The sequence below is a fragment of the Corvus kubaryi genome, unplaced genomic scaffold (genome assembly GCF_017639235.1).
Source record: "Corvus kubaryi isolate FWS band 111438036 unplaced genomic scaffold, C.kubaryi_AGA036_p1.0 70, whole genome shotgun sequence".
Classification (NCBI taxonomy): Eukaryota; Metazoa; Chordata; class Aves; order Passeriformes; family Corvidae; genus Corvus; species Corvus kubaryi.
In genome coordinates this window covers 1,396,036-1,419,081 of record NW_024582058.1, presented here as the reverse complement: position 1 = coordinate 1,419,081, position 23,046 = coordinate 1,396,036, and the positions used below count along the sequence as shown (strand labels likewise).

Sequence of the window (23,046 nt, the reverse complement as noted above, 5' to 3'; positions counted from 1 at the left end):
CTATAATTAATATAAAGACATATCTAAAAAAACCAAGCAAATTTGGGTCATTTTTACAGTTTATTCATTTTTTCCAATTTAAAGCCCTTTGTACAGAGATACCATCAAACTGCTATAGTCTGCCTTGCTTGAAAAGTTTGGTGAATACTAGCAGAAAAGCCTAAGCACATCCTACTTTTTACAGTAGCTTTTCTGATGTTAATTTAAGACATAGGATATAAAAGTCTTCTATCAGAAGCTGGAAAAGCTTTAAAGTTAGCTGAACCAAGCCTAAGTATTCTTTCTCTGGTTTGCAATTTCAATTAAGATTCCTATAGCTTTAAATGTGGAAACAATGGTATAATTTACATACAATTTAAAATGTCGTGAACCACAAAATTAATCAAGTTCTTGCACTTAGGCCCACAGACATCCTAGTTACAAATCTGCATTATACTGCCATTTAAAATTGAACACACAATTGCAACAGCCATTTCATGTCATTCTCTTCAATTCTTTCTTTTAAATAAATTAGTGTACAGACACTAATTTGCCAGCCACAAGAAGTTTAGAGCAGATCTATTCATCGGACTCCTTTAACTTGCCCACAGCTATTTGTATGATTAAAATTACTCCTTTAATGCAAATAACAACAAAACAGCCCAATAAAATCCAACTTCAAGCTTTACCATAAGGAAAACTAAAAGCTTTACTGTGTTTTCTCTAAACATTAGAGCAAACACCTTTGAAAGTAATACAAGGTGGCCACTGCAATAGAAGCCCACGTTGCAGGAAGATAATAAAAGCAGTATGCTTAATAAACAGTAATATCTTATTTGATCTAACGCAAACAGATACTATCTTTAAAGTGCCACTTTGTAAAAGAACTATTACCACTTACAGTTACACCTCCTGTATTACTCACTGACTGCGACCAAATCCCTGTGAAACAAGAATCCAGCCCATGATAAGGCAATCGATAACAAAGCAGGAAAATATGTTTGGTTAAAATAGAAACACAAGCCTTGGAAAGTTGTGAAGAGGTTTACCCCCCAAGTCAAAATCAGGCACTTCAAAGACAATGTCTTTACCTGAACTTGGTCTGCAGACCTAATCTTACACTAAACTGCACAAATGATTTAGGCTCTAAGCCATTCTGTGGCGAAAAGTCAGAAAAAGTTCAGGTTTGTTTTTTAATAAGCAGTCTCTCCTTCCCTTTCAAGGGCTGTGAAAAGATTCTTCCAAGGTTCTAGTGAAAAATATTAATTCACTCTTTAATTAGAACGGTTAAAAAGTTTTACTTCGGCAGAACACAGCCAGCAAACAGTATTCACAGCAGACAGTATATTCAAGCACACAGTGAAACACTAGGACTGTAGGAATGCACATAATACCAGACACCAACTACTGATTATAGAGTTGGTGCTACTGAAGCCTTGCTCTAGAAATGCTTCCATTAGTTTAATCACTTTTTTCAGGAGTTTTGTTTCTCCCACACTCTGCAAAAAATAAATGAAAGAGAAGTCTGTAAATAAGCTAATTATGTATTTCTTCATTTTCCCAGTATTTTTGTCAACTACACCATCATGACTGATCAAATTTTCAGTGATCCGAGTAACTTGTATAGGGTCTTTTAAAATCTTACAAGGCTTGGTGTGGCCGTGCAAGTCTGACCCCAGAGGGAACCCCGGAATACAGAGCCCGGGGGGGGCACCAACGCTTAGAGACTGCCCCGCGGTGAGGGTGAGATCCCATCACCCCTTGATTCGGTGATTTGCCTATTCTAGCCTGGTTGGTTCTTGTTCTCCCCGCCCTGTTTTATGTATAAGTTTGTAAATATTCATTTCCCTTAGTTAAATATGTATCAGTTCTAGAAGTTTCTCTGTTCCTCGGTACCGCACTGGCTACCCCCTGTAATCCCTCCTCTGAGCTATCCCCATTGGTTACCTCGTTGTCAATCCCGCTTCCTTGGCCCTACCCTATTGGCTGAATCCCTTATTCCCGCCTTTCCTGCCCCGACTGGGAGATCCCTGGACCCTCTCCAAAATTTGCTCTTCGTCCCTGGAATTTTCACCGCAATAAACCTGCTCATGGAACCCATATGAAGAGTCACTCCTTCCTTCTTTGCCTCTGCCTGCGTGCCCCCACAGCTCAGCTCAGGATAAGCTCCTTCGGGCGAGGAGCTCACCCTCCCCTCCTTTTCGTGTGGCGAGCTGCGGGTTAAGAGGGTGCATCCAGACCTTTGGGCTTCTTGTTTTCTGGCTTAGCGCGCCCTCAGCTTAGCAGTGTATTTCTTTCCATGTGGAAAGTCTGCAGCAAAACACGTAATGTGGTGGCTAACACTGTATTTTTATCAAAATTCTTCCATTTTTGCAGGGATTTCTTTGCAAGAATGAAATATTCATCTTCAGTGAAACACAGAATGAGAAAAGCAACTGCTCAAAGCAAGTGTTTTGTGACACATATTTTGAAAGAGGGTTTAAATAAGTAATTTAAAACTTGAGCTTCAAGCACATAAGACGAAATCTTCAGCTTACAGCTTCACCAAAAAAGATGCTCCACCTCTACATGAACAACTGAGAGCCCCAGTTCTGTCAGCATAAACAGCATTTATTTATTGACATTAAACATGGTGTCTATTACATTGCCCTAAATATGCACAGTATTTTTTCTAAACAAATTACTTCCTTCAACAAATATGCACCATGGAAGCTTTGCTGCAAGTCCACAAAACTCAAAAGGCTTTGAAGACCACTCAAAAGCTGGAAAACTGACTATTAATTCAGCCTTTGCTTGAGTACACTGCCACCCTACTGCAACTAGAAAACTCCAGAAGAGGATTAACTTAATAGCACTACACCTGATAAAAGCATGATAAAAGTCTTAACTTCAGCACTCATAAAACACAATAGATGGGCAAGACTGACTTCTTTAAGAATGATGCAGGTTGGGCCCTTGGAGTAAGAAGATGTTGGTTATGTCATGTGAAACCAGGTTACACTGCACCAACTTTGTAACAGTACTACTGGTATGAGAGAGAGATTAATAAAATTACTTAAAGTGACTTGTAGCAGGTAATTTGAATGGAGTATTGAACCAAATATCTTAAAAGTTTGTGTTATGCAAACAAAGCAAAGATGATGGGAGACATCATCTCTCCTACAGTCAAAAACAGAGCCTTGCTTGCCCTTTTGATCTTCTACACCATTTCATCATCACCTGCAGAATGAGCATTATTCTTGGAATGGTGGGAGAAGTCTGAAAAAAGAACATACCCCTTGTTTTCATCTCCAAACACAAGCAGCAGATGAAGACACAAACACAGTCACTGGCACAACCCCACAACGGTTCAGGATCTTCCCACCCACACCACTTCCAAGGGCCACCCTGCTTCCCCATTTCTGCTGAAGGCTGCCATTCCCAGAGACATCAGAAGCAAATTGTGTGACTACACCCTCACCCATCCTGAATGCCTTCAGCAGCAAGTTCAGCTAAATCATTTCAGTGCAAAATCAGCAACAATAGAGTGTGTGTCTCCAATTCACTGCCTAAGGTATGGGGAATCAAACTCTAAAAAGTGTCAGTAAAAACCAGTTGCCTACAATAATATTAAAGTATTCCATGTTACAGTAAATTCAGGCTGTTTCTCTGCTCTTAAAAATTAGACTCTAAGCCAAATTAAATACATGCTGATCAGCTTGTTGTTTAAAAGTTACTTATTTTCCAATTAAAGGAATTTTTCAAAAAATGTTACAAGAGTGATTCAAACATAATACGTTTTTTAAACAAAGATCTTTCTAGATATGCAGAGTTACTGATGATGATTACAATTACGTTAAAGAGTGCATTTTAACACAGCAATACAGTGCAAATGAGTAGGTCTACAGTACACAAAATTCCAGACAGTCGAATGCTATCTGTCCATCATTAAATCTGTAAAAATAATGGTACAAAACCAGTATTATATTTTATTTCTAAAGAGAATCCCTGTACCATACACAGGAATTAATCTGAGTGTTCTCAAAACACTGTGAATTCAAAGGTTAGGAGCATATTTCACTCATTTAGTTCTAAAACTCATTTTGTTACAGCCAACCCATTGAGAAAAAGAAATAACAGTGCAGACTTCTGTAAAAAATAACAATGTAAGTAATGACTTTTTTATATATACATTACATTTAACTAGTATTTCAAGAGAAAGAGAAAAGGTGGAACTGAAATACTGCCATGCATATTAAAGGCAGAATGTTTCTCACTAGAAGGAAAAAGTTATTTGGCTCCCACCTCCTACACCATTTTTGCTCTCTGTACTCTTCAGAAAGATAGATTTTCCCATACAAATTCAAAATTTAGTTAAAATAAAACCAAAATACGCCTACTAGCCAAAAATACTGTTTTCCACTGCAATAAAACAGAATTGCTAGATAAATCTTTGATCTAATAGCTTGCTAATGACAAAATTACAAAACCTTGGGCTTTAAATATCATTTTAAGTCTCATGAAGCTCTGTCTTCCTTTCCCAGTTACACTGGCATACCACTGAGGAATGCGGCATGAAAAATCCAAAGCAGAACTTCAACTGCAGCATTAACTAATAATGTTAGCACTGGCTGGCCACACCAGAGAGAAGGGGTAGGAAAAAAATGAAACAAACCCCATATTTCATTAGTTTTGGTCTAATCCTCACCTTCCCCAGTCACAAAACTGCATTTTGCAAAACACGTTTCTCTCTTTCAAAGCTCAACTATTCTGTTATTGCTATGTGACATACAGAAAGCATTATCACATTTTCATTTGTGTATTTTATTTGTGTATGTTATTAATCTGTAGCAATGGTTTCTCAAAAGCAAGCAAACAGGTCTTCACGGCAACTCCACATTCACTGATCCCATTCAGTTCTGCAAGAGCAGCCAGAACTGAACACCACGACCCAGGTTCAGCCACTGATCAGGGACAGAACTTAAGAGATTTCACAAGTGTTAAGGCAAATAACGGCCTCAACATTCAGCCTTGCTCTGGAGAAGCTACAGCTACAAGGGAAGAACACTTTTTCTTCAACATCTCTTTTGAATTAAAGCTCTCCCATGATGAGGATTGCTTCCTCCAGATCACGGGATTGATATGAGTTGTTCACTTCTGATCCTGTGCCTTTTTTCCCCATTTGTAGTTACTGCACAGAACCATTCTAGCACAGATTCAACACTAAGCTGTAAGAGAAGTGTTTTATTTGCACTTACCCAGCTGAAGAATGAACCAGCTGTTCATCAGATGTTTTACACTCATACTCTTCCTCAGCAGAGAAACCATTACCAGCTTCATTGTTTACATCAGCTTTCAAAGGCTTAAAACTCTGGTCTAAACACTGACCGTGGTGTGGTGTAACCAATTAAGTGCTTCAGCATCCCCCAGTTTTAACAGAGGGCAGCAAAACAGTTCTGAACCTTCCTGTGCATCGTGTGAGTGAAATTGTGACTTTTTCAGGTCAACAGTCTATAGATCACCTCAGCCACTGGACTGTCAGCTTGTGTACAGAACGTGTGAAAGTGAAGCTGTTTGCCACTGCTTCTGCTATGTATCCCACTAAACTCCAAGGTAACAATTGAAATAAACATTAGAGGAATATAATAAGCACTAAATGAAGCCTGCTTTTAATTTCATGCACCATTATTTGCTGAACGTTTAAGCACAAGCTGTCTCAAATCAGAGGTCTTTGTATTTCATGATACATTAAGTTACGACATCTATATTGAATTTTTAAAGAAGCTGCAAGGGAAAACACATGCACTTTAAAACATTACAGGGAAGATTCTAAGAAATTAAATAACTGAGGATACCACAGACCAATAAAATCCCAATGCTTTTGACATGGAGAAGCATAGGGAGGACCTAGACAAATCCTTGTGGAACATCACCATGTTGTGTTTATGAAACTTCAGGATCACTTCACTCTCTTCTGAAATCTTTTCCTCTGTGTCATGGAGAAGCATAATAATGCTTCCATAGTTTGTTTCCTCTGCTAGAAAACCACAAAGGATACACCAAAGCTCAAAGTGATGCAGCACAGAAGGAAACTATAATGTACTATAAAGTAACTATAACACTGTGCAATGCCAATCACAGTCTTGTTACTGTTAAAGTATGAGGCTTTTTCCTCCCCAACAAGCATAACTAATTATCAGGAAATTCATATTCTATGATTCCTAGCTGTCCAAACTCCTGCTCAGAAGAAAGGATTTTGACACGAAATTTCTAGAAGAGAAAGTGTCAGCTTTATCCTTCTGGTATTACCTTTCTGCAGACTTCGCTCAACTGAAGCACAGTTTAAAAATACAAGAATAGAGAAACATATTTCCGCTAAGGAAAGAACAAATATCAGATTCCAACTATGTCTTTCAGCTCATTATTTTCTAATACTTCATAAGAAGTTTTAAAGTACCATTGCTAACGTTGCCATTGTTAAATGCCCAGATTTCCCGCCAGTGAGATGACACAAATATTTACTCTAAGTCGACATTCCACCAATTTGGCTGCATTTGAAAGGAATGATGAGTAACAAAATCCTCTGTTCTTCTGTTTGGAAGGTATTTGTGTTTACAGAACACCATTCTTCAACGGTGAACCAAGCCTTTCATGCTCTTTGACTAAAGATATGGATCCCATTCCATTTACAAAAGTCTAAATTTAATTTCTCTCACCTCTGATTCAACCATCAGTTGTGCATTCTCCACAGTAAGCTGGCTCTGAGAAAGGATGAGAGAAGCACATCTGACATGAGTTTGCTCATCACCTGCTGTTTAAACAGCACTCACTGTCTAAGCCAGGCATTCCCTAGCTGGAAGGATTCCCAGAGCTCTGCAGAGACTCGGAGAGTCCTGTAAACAGGAAGCACCAATCTGATGGCAACTCCCAAAATCAGCTGTTCATTTCCCTGATACAAGTAACACACATTTTGACTTCTGATAAAACGTTCTAGCTCAGCTTTGTTAAAGGCTGGGGTTTTTTCAGCCTTGGTCCAGTATAATTCTGGTGACAGTTTGACAAGACCACAAAACAGGGCTCTAAGGAAGGCAAGGGAAGCATCCATGCCATCAGCAAGGAGTCTACTAGCCCATTTTATCCTGTTGTTTCACAGTAAGAAAGCCTGCACCGTACCACACCCTGTGCTATCAACTAGCACATCACCTATGAAAAGTCACAGCAAAAAAGCCCTATTTAGTATAACCCTGCTGTTTTAAGTGTAACGCACATTTTTAACTGTTGCACTGCATTTGCCACATATAACTTTGCATTCCATCTGCAGAATTGCAAAGATTTCCAAAATTTCTCTACCAGCTACAAACTCAATACTACATCACGTGTAACCAGCAAGATGTATCTGTATTGTGATGTTTTCCTTGATCAGTCTTCATTCACAGGACAGCTGAGCACAAACTAGATTTTATGTCTTCTAATCCAAGCACTTCACCTACACAAAAAACAAAGATGGCTGTGTCTTTTTTTCCCACATCAGCACTGCCCAGATAGATGACTGAGCAGATAGTACACATTCCTGCTGTCAGGCAGCAAAAGCTTGCAGTGGTAAGTTTCTGAAAATACAAGCCAGACCTGTTCCAAATTAAAACATGAAACTCTAAAAAGGAATTACAAAGCTTTTATATAAATGCTATATAAATGTTTTTTTCAATTTTCTTTTCATGAAAAGCATTAATTTTATCCTGTCTCACACTCTTTTCACTCCCTGCTGTTTAGCTGGGTTTTGTGTGTTTTCTCAAGGCAATAACACATCACACTGTTAGCCTGGTACCTCCACCTGTGCAGCTCCTCTTTCTCTGCAATTGATAGTTCAGGTGTAACAAAAACTTCAGCAACATTTAATATGCTCTTATCTCCAACAGAAACATTTTCACATTTTCAGTAAACAACACAACGTATGTATCACATAGGAGCCAGTTAACATTTTAAATGAAAACTTCTGTTATGCAAAGTGGGGGCAAAATATGTTTGCATTAAACAGCAAAAGAAGACTTGCATTTTTTGCTAACCATTACCGAACAGAACAAAGAAAACCCAGAAAACTCAAAGCAACTTAAAGAAGGCACATTTAACTAAAAAATATTTGTTTTGGGGGTTTTTATCAGCCAGTCTCTATGAAATACTTCATCGGTAGCTTTCCATCTTGTGTGTGTGCCTGCACTAATGTGAAATTGCAGAAGGCTACGTACAATTTGTGCCTGCTTTTAGTACTCTTACCACAAACAGCACAATACATTTTGAGAGCGTGGACTAAAGATCCGACTTCCCTGAAGTTAGGCCACATCCCTACAACACCTGCAAAGCAGGGCTACAAATTAGCACAGCTATCACAAGCAGCCTTCCTAAGGGCTTCTTTTGGGTACACAAATTCCTAATTTTGGGCCACAATGCACTGGAATGAGTGATTAAATATAGAAAGCTACATTTTTGCGGCTTGGATTAGAATCTTTTTGGGGAACACACAGAGTGTTGTGCACTCTTACAACACCTAGAAATGACTGCAGTATGACAGCAGGTTATCAAGTGCAGTCTTCCAATGTGAAGGTGACTTCCCCTCAAACAGTCAAATGTCAGAAGCAGAATCTAACATGGATTCAACATTATAAAAAGAAATCAAGAAGTTGCAATGCACTGCTTGCCAAAACCAAGGGCATCAGTCCCTAGGACCTCAAAAGGTGTGTATAGGTCCCTCTTTCAGTTCTAATTAAAGTATCATAAAATGAGCTTTGCAATACAATATACAAGTATTATGTTGTCTGTAAGAAATTTTGAAGATGAAAATTGTCTGTGGATTCTAAAGCTTGAAAAATTTTAAGGGTTATGAAGCCACTGCAAGTCAACATATATGCCAGAAGCTACACTGGAAAGGGCAAGATTTTATGGTTATTTTAAAATTCCACATCCATATTTTGCTTATGACTTGAGGAAAGAAAACAAGATCTATATTTACAAGAAATTGAAGACATATTGCACAATTCTCTTAAAGAAAAAAATTTTTTTGAATAAAGTCTATTTCACTTTTTCAAGAAATTAATTTTATGATGTAAATAGCAAACCAGAATCTGTCTGTCCAAAGCATTTAATTAGAACATGAAATGGTTTTGAAGTCTACTATTTTTAAAAGGGTTAACATGATGAATAATTTTTACTAATGCTCCTAACCCATCAATTCTAAAATATGCAATTGTACACCACAGCCCGTGATTCAGACAGGAAATTCTTTCTTCAAACCTCTCTGGGTATTCTATGACTCACATAACAATTGAGGTATTTCCAAGGGTTTTCCTTTAAATTTCCTAATATATTCTTCCGTAGTTTAACATTTTTCAGATGTAACACAATACTAAATCTGAAGCCAACTGCAACACAAGGCTTCAACAGAAATCATGAGTATCTTTATTTAATAGAGTTACTTGCATTTTCAACAATGTTGGGTGACATTTAACCAAATCAGGACCATATACTTACCAATAAACTTGTTTTGCATAGTCTCTAGGAGAGCTTGGTGGGCATCCTCTGTTTGCAAAGCACATGAACATTCTCTGGCCAGTATGGTCCGGACAAGGTGCTCTCCACAACCTATAGAAATATTAAGATTGGGAATAGTCAAAATATAAATATCACTACGAGGAAACCCTGTCATTAATTTACATCATCACATTAATTTGGCTGTGGCGATGCAAAGTAATGACCGTTTCTTAATAGTGATGCATATGACAAGTTTCTGCCATATATATATATATTTTTTAAAAAAGGTTGACACTGAGTCATGCAAAAATTAAACTAAGTCAGTGGTTTTCTCACAACTTTCCTGAAATTTTGAGTGCACAAAGGCATAAACCAAACAAAATTTACATAACAGAAAGAAGAAACAGCAACACTATCTGTGACTTGTAATCTCTCTCCAGATAGAATCCTCTTACTAATCATTCTCTTGGGAATGATCCTTGCATGCAACTCTTCAAACTGAAAACAACTTCAGTGACACAGTAACTCCTTTTGCATGACAGAATCTCCTACTTCTTCTACCATCTGATTCAGCCTTTTTTCAACAAAGGAATACATGAATTCACCCATGCTTTTTTGCCACAGTGGCTGGTCATTGGACTCCTAATACAAATTCCTGTAATTTTTAAAGGTTTGTCCTTAAGAAATTAAAAAGGTTCTGCAAACAACCACTTATTTCCTCAGTGCTTTCTGTACCTATCCTCTGAAACCTATTTTTGGTGAAGACAAGCAGGTCATTACTGCTACACTTGTTCAGTAGGAACACTTTCACACCTGCTATTTTTTCTCCTACACCCTTTTCCCTTCCTGTACTGTGCTTTGGGACATACAGCTGCAGCCAAGTGGCACCATGCATGTTTACTGGATCAACTGGGGTTTTTTGGACAGGAAAACCCACTGCTGATACCTTCTCCATATAGACCAAGGTCATTACACTGCTTAGGCCTCCCATTTGTTGACATTTTTTCTCAATGGCAGGGAAGTAGACAAAGCAGCTAGAAGAGGTCTAACCAAGAGCCAGGTGAACTGTGTTATCCAGTTAGGACAGAAAGAAAAGCATAACTAATGTAGAGTTGTAATGTAACAATGACCTCAAATTATCTAAATTTAAGCAACTGCACTTTAATCAGATTTGTAACTTATCAGGGCCTAAGACTGCATTAGACACCAGAATATACAGAGAGAAATCAGATACAGTCAGTTCACAATTATATATAAATATTTCTAGCATATTTCTCATTAAACACGACAAGATGATGCAAGCACTGGAACCATAAAAAAAAAAAAATCTGCTGTAATCCAGTTGGACTTATTAGCTCAGGTACAGAACTCCATAAATACACCTACACACCTCCAGAAACAAATTTATGGCTGGAAACAATCTAGTTGCTTCCAAGTGGCAGGGAGCTGGAGCTGGTAAGACATCAGACCTAGGCTGGCTTCAGACAAACACAGCTCAGTCTCCACGGGTAACTCTCACTTTACTGGAAGCACTAACAAGCCCAGAACAGAGACACTGGCTGAAGCCAGCCTAGATGTGGCATAAAGAAAAATTTAATAATTAAACCCAACCCAAAGCAGCTCCAGTGCAGCCTGCTGAGTCTCTCATCACTGTGCATATGCTGAGTTTAGAGCACTGACTGGTTTGGTTACAACATGGCACAAAGATGTTGGCAGGTCTGGCACTGCATATTGGAGCTACTCACAGACTGGTTTCTTGTTCTTCTCACCATTTTTAAACCCTAATTAACATGGTAACCTACTCGAAGAATCTCTCTCTCTGGCAACTTGTCACACAATTATACCCTTTCCCTTAAATGCACAGTGATTTCCCACTGTTCTTCAAAGATTGCTAAAACAGAAGAAAAAAAAAATTACCCCCCTCATTTAAAAGATTAGAAAAACCACCCTCTGGAGCACTATGGATGCATCAGATGTCAGAGAATCAGCCCAGGAACCAGATTGCTGAAAAACTGTGTACATGTGTCCCAAAATCCTGCTATGTTCAATCATCAAAAAAATACCTTGGTCTTCAGTTATGTGTCCCTGCTAATGGGCAGTGTCTCCTGATTAATACAATTCAGCTAAACTGAGTTGTTTGAAGTGGGACACTTTGGCATTGAATCTACATACAAGTGGCACAACAGAAAGACAAAAAATTCTTTGTATAGCAAACAGATTGAGTAAAAACCAGTTACAAATTTAGGGGAAAATGAAAGAGCCAAAACACTACAACAGTTACACAGCCAAGGGAAGTCGTTCTTGAGAGCACAAGGGAAAAAGTGTTTTCATCAAGACTGTCAAGCTCTCAAGTTACTGAGAGAAGTGTCCTGGTTAGGGGATAATCTTCAAGAGGCTCGTGCAACAGAGCATCCTCTGCAGCTGCTTACAGGAGGGTCTGTCCATTCATTTGCCTCATTACACCCACACTCAAAAGCTTCTGTCCACAATAGAACTGTGAGTTACCTACTATTCATTCCAGACAAAGTGATGTATGAAGAACATGAAAAAACCCCACAAGATGCATTTTACCCATAGATCACAACATGGACATCACTTTTTTAAAACTAAGAAGCTTTAATCAATATGAAGTTTTGCTGTAAAGAACAAAACTAAGCAGGCATATGCTCCAGCAAAAGCTGAGAAAGCTGGTTTTTTCTTGAAAAAAACCTGTTAGTACCTTTAAATATAACATGCAATACATTTAAATATAACTATATGAGTAAGAAGCATGGGATTTAGAATAGGAATCAAACAAATGAGACACAGAAATCAGAGTGAGCCTATGCATCTCCAATGCATCAAGTAATAAAACCAGATGTTACTACTTCACAATTTTCAAGTATTTCCTAAATTGGCATCAAAAAAACAATAGCCATTTTTTTGCATGACGTATAATGTTATTTCCCCCAAGAGAATGACTTTATTGAAGAGTTCCCATAACATCAAGTCTGCTCCAAAAAAAATTCAGAGAGAGAAAACTTAATATGGGTTAAGAACAGCTGCAGCCCACTGATGTGATCCAGGATCAACCACAAGGAAAGCAGCTTTGCAATTCTACAAACACATCACACATCTCTACATCCCCACAGACAAAGTCATTTCTTTTTGTCATATTTATGTCAACCTATAAGGCAATAAACTTACAGACTGCTGCTGGCAGTGTATGTAAAAATCTTTCAACACATCACTTGCTGGTAGTCTGCAGGAACAGATAACTAAGGAAAACAATTCCCCCATTTGGAAAAGAAAAATTTGTTACTGTAGTTTTTGATGTAGGAACATCTATTTTTGAAGAAAAAAAACAAAAAACTAAACAGAAAAAAAAACCCAAACAAAGAAAAACAGAAAACAAAACCAAACAAACCTAAGCAGCGTTTCACATACTTTGACCAGATAAAGGCTGAGAAAAAGAACTACACTTTCAATTATCTCAAGTCAGAACCAAACTTCTTGGAGGTTTAGCAGATCTATACATCTCTATAGCCTCAAACTGGGGACGCACTGTAGATAACACTAGGACTAGACACAAAATGAATTGATACATTACTACAGCAATCAAAACTGATTTATAACATATAATATAAAGTCGTGGGTTCAAATTTATAGTTCCAGTCACTTTAGTCTAACTGCCAGCATTAGCCAACTTCCAAAAAGCCTTGTATTAACATGACTCAAGACAGCAATTACAGTGAAAGCTACTTGAACACATTTCCAAATCATGCACATAAGTTGATGAAAATGTAAATCTGGTTCATTTGCTTAACTATCTCACATTATACTACATTTAACTGCATGTGTTAATACATTTGGCATTTCTTTCCCTGAATAATACTAAAACCAAACCAAGAGGGACTCCCACTAAGAATTTTTCAATTCTACATTGAAGTGTCAAATACATTCATTTTAGTAATTTTCCTGTACACAGAGTTTAAATCATTTTATTACCCTTTCCCAGTTATGATGATGACTTCTTCAGTAACCTGAAGCTCATTATATTTCAGAGATGAATATTTTGCAATGACAGACAAATGCTTCTCTAAGACTTCACACGAGTGACTCAAATGGAGATGACTAGCTGGAAAAATTTACTGGGTTAAATTAGTGCTTCACACTGAAGTAACTGTTTCATATAGTAAACAAATTATTTTCCTAACACAGTAGTATTTTGCAAACACCATGTTGTCTACTTGTAACTCCTCCGCTGACAAAAATACTACTGTTGGAACTGTTGTTGTCCGTGTTTGCAGGGCTAAGTACAATTAATTGCCTTCCTCTGGGATTGCTACTGGCAAAGGGAAAAATGCTTCTAACAGAAAACAAATAATTTATAGAGACTATTTTGATAAATCATGTGTGACAAATTTGGTAACCTTCTTCAATGGGGTTACAGCATTGGAGGGTAAGGGAAGAGCAACTGGTGCCGTCCGCCTGGACTTGTGCAAAGTATTTGACACTGTCCAGCACAACATCCTTGTCTGTACATTAAAGAGACACACAGATCTGATGGGCAGACTGCTCAGTGGATAAGGAATTGGCTGGACAGTCACACTAGAAGAGCTGTGGCAATGGCTCCACGTCCAAGTGGACACCAGGGATGAGTGGTGTTCCTCAGGGGCCCGTGCTGTTCTATCCTTTGTCAGCAGCTGGGACAGTGGGACTGAGAGCACACTCGGCCAATGACACCGCGCTGTGTGGTGCAGTCACGTGCTGGAGGGAAGGGATGCCATCCAGAGGGACCTGAACAGGCTGCAGAGGTGAGTCTGTGTGGACCTCTTGGAGTCCAACAAGACCAAGAAGAAGGTGCTGCACCTGGGCCAGGGTAACCCCAATCACAAATAGAAGAGGAGAATAGATTGAGAGTGGCCCTGAGGAGGATGGATTGGATTGGAGGAGAATGGATTGAGAGTGGCCCTGAGGAGGATGTCTGGGTTTTTGGTGGACAAGACACTCAACATGACCTGAAAACATGTGCTTGCAACCCAGAGAACCAACTGCAGCCCAGGCTGCATCCAAAGCAGGGTGGGCAGCACGGGAGGGAGTGGATTCTGCTGCTCTGCCTGCTCAGGTGAGACCCCAGCTGCAGTGCTGCATCCAGATCTGGGGTCCCCAGCACAGGAAAGATGTGGAACTGTTAGAGCAGATCCAGACAAGGGCCGTGAGGATGATCTGTGGGCTGGAGCACCTTTAATACAGAAACAGGCTAAGAGCATTGGCTTTGTTCAACCTGGAGAAGGAAAGGCTCCGAGGAGACCTTCTAGCACCTTCCAGTACTTAAATGGGCTACAAGGAAGACAGAGAGGGACTTCTGACAAGAGCATGGAGTAACAGGACAAGGGGGAATGTCTTTACAATGAAGGAGGGTAGATTTAAATTAGATATTAGGAAGAAATTCTTTACTGTGAGGGTGGTGAGATACTGGAACCAGTTGCCCGGGAAAGTTCTGAATGTGCCATCCCTGGAAGTGTTCAAGGCCAAGTTGGATGGGCTCTGAGTAACCTGTTCTAGTGGAAGGTATTCCTGCCCATGGCAGGGGGTTGGAACTTGATGGGCTTTAAGGTCCCTCCCAACCAAAACCACTCTAAGATTTTATGAAAATCAAATAGATAAATACATAGATATTTTGATGCAAGTTTCTAGCCTCCTAGATTAAAGGGAAAAATATACAGATTCCTGAAGGCTCCAGAGGTATTTGGCAACAGATTCCTATGACAAGGGAAAGAAAGAAGAATGAGGCTTAATAGCCACAACAGCATTATTTTGTAAACAAACTACAAACCCAAACAAAACTCTAGAAGATCCCAGAAAACCTGTCTTCAACCAGAAGCTTCTATTCCTGCCTGAAAATCACTTGAAGATCATATACAGAATCACTTGAAGATCATACAGAAACGTCAACACTGATTTTCAGAGACACGTATCTTGGATCATGCCACATTACAGTTTCTTTCAAAGTGCCAGGCAGACCAACAGTGAAATAGAACCCTTTTCTGTAGGTATTCATATGCATAATTTCTGAGAATAATACGATTTTACCTCCTATTCAAATACTCCTCATTGATTACTGCAAGATTTGCACAAGAACAGTCTGGGAATCTACAACCTTTTTTTTCATAGTCTCTTTTTCTTCTGTTATCCTACTATAATTTAGTTGTTATGGATGTATCAGTAATCCCCTCAAGTTACTATTTCAGCAGTAGTTGTTGCTAGTTAGCCTATGCACAACTTCCACAACGACCAAGTTACAAGGGGGGGTTTTTGTGATATTTTTATCTTTTAAGATTGTTACCATCTTCAAATTTTAGCTATTATACTAGATACTACTTTACACTGCATATGATTCTGAAAAAAGGTAAGAAATCTGAGCTGTAATTTTTAAATGTTAATCTTCCTGTACCAAACAGTAACTAAAACTGTATAAATAAAATAGGTATACAAACCTTAACCTGCCACAGACTTGAATCTTTCATTTGAGTTTCATGCAAGAAACTAAGGATCAAATCACTGGGTTTTTTCCTCAGCATAGTGACTTCTCAAGAAGATTTCTAATGCTTGAAATAACCACAACAAGAGGAGAAAGAACCCAGCACAATATAAGCTGAACGTCCCATACATTGCGTGCTCTGCATCTTATAATGTTCCTCCGATGGAACCAAGATGGCAAACGAAAGGAAGGCCTTGTGCAAAGCGAGGGCCTCTGAGCAGCATGTCAGAGAGAAACTGTTTTTCTGCTTCTTTTGATGGGAGATGCTTTCAAGTCAGGAAATTAGAAACAGGTGTGCCAGAGGGCACACACACATCCATGCACCACACTGAAAAACACGCGTTTTCAATTTTCAGACATGAAAGAGGCTCCTGTTGAATGGAAGGAGAAATGAAAATCTAGTTTGCTTTCTGTGAGCCATAAGCAGAGAGCTTATGGAGCTTTGACAGGCTGCTGGAGCCTGTCTAGCTATGAAACACACAGTACCTCGACACAAAGTGTTGGAACTTGTTTTAAAGGAGTATAGAATGGAAACTTGCATTACTCACATAGAGTCAAGAATGGAAAAATTAATCTAGTTTACTCCACTGCCAAAGTATGACTCTTCACTTTTCAGAAGCTAAAGACAGAAGTTACAGGTTACCTGTATTTTATCATCTATTCTACGCAGCAGAGTCTGAACCTGGCCCTGTTGTGTCTGTCCTTTAAGCTTTGATGTTATTTTCAGTTCAATAGTAGTCCCTAAAGTGTCAGTTAACAAGTTAAAGAACTACTATTTCTGCTTTATTTCCTGGATAACTTCTAGTTATGCCTACTGGAAACACAGTGAAACCTGTATTTGAGGAAGCTCTGCTTGTCATTTCCAGCATCTCTAGAAAGAGCTGCCTAAAAACTTGCAAGCCAGTGATTTTAAAAAACAAACTCTGCAGTACTATAAAAATATTTAGTTGGCAAGACACTGACACAGGTAGTTACATATTGAAATAATATTTTAATGAAGACAAAGTGCTGCAGTCTAGCAGAATGCACTACAGTATTAAATTAAAATTACATAACTTCAGCTTTTTTTACTCCTATCAGCTGCTGTATCTTGTCTTCATACTAGCAGGGGAAATTTTTAAATTACTGACCTACTGCCAGAAAAAACACCTGCAAACAAAGTCCTGTCCAATTCCTAAAGCACTGACCATAGAGGGATCAATGGAGCACATTCTTGCTGCAGACAGAATATTCTTAGATGATCTACCTACTAAGAAAATGCAATGGAAATTTTCCAACAGGTTGAAACTTTAGTAAATGTGGGCAGGTTTCAAAGACAACAAAAGACAAATTCAACATGCAGACAAACTTGTATCTAAAGTATCTCCTCTAACAAAAGGCAGGAAAACACTTATGCCGCTAAGTTTTTAATACAGGAAAAATAAACTGAAATCACTCTAAAGAACAACTCATTCAATTTTTCTACAATTTTACAGATGAGAAAAAAAAAGGTTAGAGAGATACAATGCCAAATGAATGAATCCTTAAGTTTTAAATAGTGATAAATGGCAGATAATTCATTAAAAAGCTTTTTGTTTGAGTTACTATGAACAAAAAGAATTCTAGATCTACATCCAAGAGAGGTTAGAATGAAGAAAAAATGTAGGTCCCTTAAAGAGGATGTACTTTGTACATTCTTCATTACATTTAATACATTTTGAAAGATAAATCTCAGTTAAGCTGTAAAGAAAGAAGCAAACTCTTTTGCCTAGGCCTTCCTCAGAAGCTTTGCTGCTACTGATCTCTGTAAAAACACTACACCTCTCCAAACTACATCACTTTTGTCATATAAAACTTACAGGGTAAGACAGTAGCTTATGTGTTTGCTACATTTACTCCCAATCCCAGAAAAGTGTTTAAGACATAGATGATGCCATGATGATTTTTCACCTTTTTATACCCCTTTTATATACCTTTTTATAGCTTTTGTATTCTTAGTGGTTTTTAGCCTACATTCTTAGATTTATTTTGTTCAGCTAGGAGACTAGACATCTTAGAAACCACAGACCCCAAGGTCCTCTCCAGAACACATTCTGTAAACCAAGATAGAACCATCCAGGGGAAGGTTCCTGGGGGAGGGGGGGCTCACTTGAGCCTCTCACTGGGGAATCTTTGATAGATATGCTAATGAGTAAGACCTATAATGATATAGCAGACCTATTGTGGGTGTGCATTGCAGTGTGCATTTTGGTGCATTCAACCTGGACGTGGTGCACCTAAAGATCCTTAAAATAAATACAGAGGTAAAATCCCTTTTTCCTTTCTAACCATGTTTGATTCTTGATTTTAAGACCAGGAAAAGGCATCATAGAAAGGGAGTTCAGTCTGCCACCATCTCCAATTCACTTTATATCCTTGCACCTATTTCAAGCCACTTGGGCAAGGCACAGGGACAGGGCCAGGACTAAGTGTCCCGAGCAGGAGCTGGTGCTGCAGAGCTGCTGGCCCAGGTTACAAATGCGCTGCTCTGCGAGCACTGGGCCTTCCGCAGGAGGCTACAACTTCCACAAGCCCAAGCTTGCACCTTCAAGCTTAATTGATATTATAACATCAAGTCCAATTAAAATTTCAAGAGGCAATAAGCACTCTGATTATTGTATCCATCCAGTTCTGCTTCCCAACCAGCCTTCCGAAGGCAATTCAAACAACCATTTTGATCACTCTGAGGACAAACCCCTCAGCTTTGAGCACTGCAGTACTGTGTTTAATTGACTGCTTCTCAGTGCCACCACTCCCACAAATCATCTCTGCCTGGGGCTTCCTCTCTCTGCTCCCAGACTCGTGGTGGTGGTGAGTTAGTTCACATGCTACAGCACTGAAGCCTCCCAGCTGTATCTGGACGCAAAGGCTGAATGAACTTTTGACAGAAACATTCACTTCATAGGTAAATACTGATCTGTCTGGAGATAGACCTCTTCTTTCTCCACCCTACCCTCTGGTTCATGGTAACAATGACATAACTCTTCTCTCATATGCAGCTGCTTCATCTGTGATGCATTAAATTACCTCTTATTCCCCAAATCTTACAGGACCAGTCTGATTCTGACAGATAATACATATGCCTACAAAGAGATTAATTGTATCATAATATCTATCTCACACAGTGTAGCTCAAACATTCTGTACAGGATACAAGATTTGCATGTGAAATTCCTCTGGGCATTGGGAGCTTGGACTCAGAGGGACAGGCCAGACAGACAATGCTGCACGTGTGTGCTAGATAAGGGCTAATAACACATGCAAGGTTGAAGCGAGATTTATAATCACACTGTAAATGTGATTCACTGGCACAGGTTGCTCAGAGAAATTGTGGATGCTCCATCCCTGGAAGTGTTCAAGGCCAGGCTGGATGGAGCTTTGAGCAACCTGTTCTAAGAGAAGGTGTCCCTGCCCAGGGTAGAGGGATTTCATCTATTAAGGTCCTTACAACCCAAACCATTCCATGATTCTATGAAACAGCACTGGCCAGGTGTCCACTCACTGGATCCTAACACAGCCACTACTGCCCTAAACACAAAGGAATCACAAAGCCAAAGTTATGCATTACAAGTCAATTTATTTGCATTAAAGCTTCCCTGAAAAGTATTTACTCCGTAGATTTGCACATCGTTGTAGTTTGTTTGCAAAAGGAGTTTTCAAGTAGGAATCTACAGATCAGTGGCTTCCATAAGGAGACCACAACACTGGCTGAGGACATAGCTCAACAACCAATTTAACAACCACAGACCATCTCTGCATAGGTGTCATTCCTATTCCATCCTATTCCACATTACCCATTCCATATTGCCTGCAAAAGCATCCATAAGACACACAATGGACCGGAAAGAAGGACAGATGTGAACATGAAGTTTGAGCAGGAAAAGGTGGGGCAAGGAAGAGTGAATATATTTATTCCCTTATTGATGTGGATTTCAAAAACAAGAGAAAACCTTCTTGAGCAGGGGGCTGCACTGGACCTGCAGAGGTTCCTTCCAAACTAAACAATTCTGTGATTCTTCACAACACAGAATGTGCTATTTTTTCCTTCATGGAATGATGCATTTATATATACAAATGTATATCCAACACAGCTTTTAAAGTATCATGATCTAATCTCCAAAATGCCTTTATGAGAATAAAGGCCACTGCTTTTGTTGAGAGACCTTAACAGTCTTTCAGGATCTTGGTGAATTCACCAACACAAGAAATTGTTAAGGAAGTTTACACAGAATAAATACAGTTTGTACACATATTCCTAAAACACTGCTGTTTTCTCTATCTAATCTTCATTCCATTCAAGAAAAGACTCTGGGCAGGGTAGAAGAGCAAGACATCATTGAAAGACTTTTCCCAAACAGAATCCTCAACTACACCTCATAAATAAATATGGTATCTCCAGAAATCTGGTATCCCTGCTACCTTCTCAACAAAACACAACTCTGGCTCAGCCCTGAAACCAAATTACATTTGGTAGCATGCTTAGTTTATCTGAATAAGCTCAATGTATTTCAAGATTCTACTCCTTCTTCTTCGGGATTATAAATTAGGTTGTATTTAAAATCTCCCTAGGATAACCTATGGGCCTTTCTTGTGTCAAATAGTCTCCTCAAATACATTTTAGTAAAAGCTGGAGATTTTGCAGCTTTGTGTCACAGAATATCTTCATTTTGTAAATAATGCAAGACCTTCTGCCTATCGTCAGAAATGCAATATTAAAGGTTTGCTGGCTTCAATGGCTGGTACCTAGACATAAAGCACACCCATTCTTTGTACGCTTTCTATTTCCTGCTGTTGTAAAGATGAAAGAAATGCAAGACATCATTTTCAGTCTCTACACTTCCACTCAAAAATTCTACTTAGGGCTGCCTTTTCAAAGCGTCCTGCATTAGCTGTTACTGTAATTTTACATTTACCTTTATATTTATAGTTAAGGTTCTGTATATCCAAAGAGAATTATGATTTTTTAATTTATCTCCCAGGAAAGATACAGCCTCCCTCTTACCCCAGCAGTATTACTTTTGGCACAGTTAGTGAACGAATATTCACAATCATCATGAATATTCCAACTGAGGAGGAGATTCAGTGTCACACTTGATATTATTTTGAATAAGAAGAATATGCACAAAGTCCTTGTTTCTTATTATGACCAGGAAAAAATAGGAAATGTTTTCTTAAAGTACAGCCAAAAAATGGACTATTGTTTCTCCTGCGGTTGGGTTTTGTTCACAAATGTTTTCCCTCCAAATAATACCCATCTTCCTGTGTTTACATTCATATACCAACAAAAAACATCGACTAAAGAGTTCCAAGCAGCCTTATGAGTGTGGTTCTGGCCTCTTTTTGGGGGGAGGTGTGGGGGGTGCTTAAAGGGGAGCCTGTTTTGTTTGTGTCTGTGTGCACACATGCACAGAAAAGCTTTTAAACACCACAGATTTGGCTTCTACTACGTTGATCCAAAACCCAGTTTAGCTGTTTTTTACATTTATAACTAAATAAAGGCCACTGGTCACGCTCATCTCATTTAACAAGCTTTCACTCCATCTCTACCATCATTCCTGCATGGAATGGGCCTTGCACTGTTATTACATGCCACAGTTAAGGTTGCCCAGGTATCTTGGCTATGCCTGCAACTGTAACATTCTCTGAATTTCTCGAATTTTAATACTGGTTTTGAGATATTTGAATTCCTGTAATGTTTATCCTTCAGCTGCCAATAAAGTCCCACAGCCATTTTTCCCCAAACAAAATATTAATTTTAATATAATTTGGAGTTTATATATCAAAATGCCTCAAAACATTGATGGGGAAAAAAACAGAAAGGCTTCACTTGTTTACACAGAAACTGAATTTTAGACTGAGAGTTACAGAATAAACCTTGGATTTAAGGCCCCTTAAATTCACAGTCATCTCTAAGTTCCACCACCTTCCCCACTGTGTTTTTAGAAAGTCTCCATCTTTTGATTTCAGTTGTCCCAGGCCCTGTTAAACTATAACCATAAAATATGAGTTTTACAATACCCTGTATTTTGTAAACTTTGAAGTAACTTTTGAGAAGCCAAAAAAAAAAAACAAAAAAAACCAAAGACATTGTGGTTAAAAAACAAGGCCAAGTGACTGTTAGAGGTATGAAATTACCATGCAAAAAGTTGAAGTCATGCCCAAACAAGTTCAGAACCACCACCTTTGGCACATTCAATATAAAAATATGATAAAAATAGCCAAAAATATTTAAGAAACAACTTGCTAAAAGGCATAAGAACTAATACCAAATCCTTCCTGAACAGGCAAAAGCAGGAAGCCTCCCAGCAGCCACAGGGCCAACAAATAATACAAAACCATTGAAAGAAAGCCAAAGGAACTTGGACTTACTTTCAAGTACTCGTGTGGTGACATCTTCCCCCATCCTGCTTTTTTTTTTTTTTTTTTAAATGAGGCAGGTACTGAAAAACTGAAGCTTCAATTGCAGGATTTTAGAACAAAATTAGTAAAAACTGAAGAATAAATCCTACTGTGTTATTAACTGTGGCATTTAAACTAAAACTCTTCCTTTCCCAAGGAAGTTTCTACAAAGGTAACCACAGAATAAAACTGTTCCCAGCAAAATTAAAATATCTGGTCTTCTAAGAACAAAAAGAAATGAGAAATCTTCAGAAGTCACCCTGACCTATTAGAACAAATATACCTCCAGTTTATAAAGTCCCAGTATCACAAATTGCCAGAAGCCTGGACAATGCAATGGAGGTGCTTTTCCCAGTCCTGTACTTTTCCTTGGAGAACTGCAAACACTCTCTATCTGAAACAGGCCACCAAACAGTCTGGAGCTCTGGTTCAACCCAAGGTATCTGTTCCACATGGATTTCAGTGTGCAAGAGTTTGTACTCTGCCTACTTTGAATTACTATTCTGAACTCTCCTTTCCCCAACCTGTTCAATCTCTAGTTGATCATCACTTCCAAGACCCAAAGACATGAACAATTTCTTAAGTATGGAATGAAAAGAGTTTACAAAACTTGACCCCTCAAAATTG

The 23,046-nt window shown here is 38.7% G+C and overlaps 1 protein-coding gene across 4 annotated transcripts in view; it reads right to left on the bottom strand.

Moving 5' to 3' along the window:
• TASP1 (taspase 1) overlaps positions 1–23,046 on the bottom strand; it is an 82,060-nt gene that overhangs the window by 15,741 nt on the left and 43,273 nt on the right. For all 4 annotated transcript variants that reach the window (XM_042049321.1, XM_042049318.1, XM_042049319.1 and 1 more), the window contains one exon: positions 9,481–9,591. In XM_042049321.1, the coding sequence (XP_041905255.1) occupies positions 9,481–9,591 (111 nt within the window). The remainder of the gene's footprint in view (positions 1–9,480; positions 9,592–23,046) is intronic.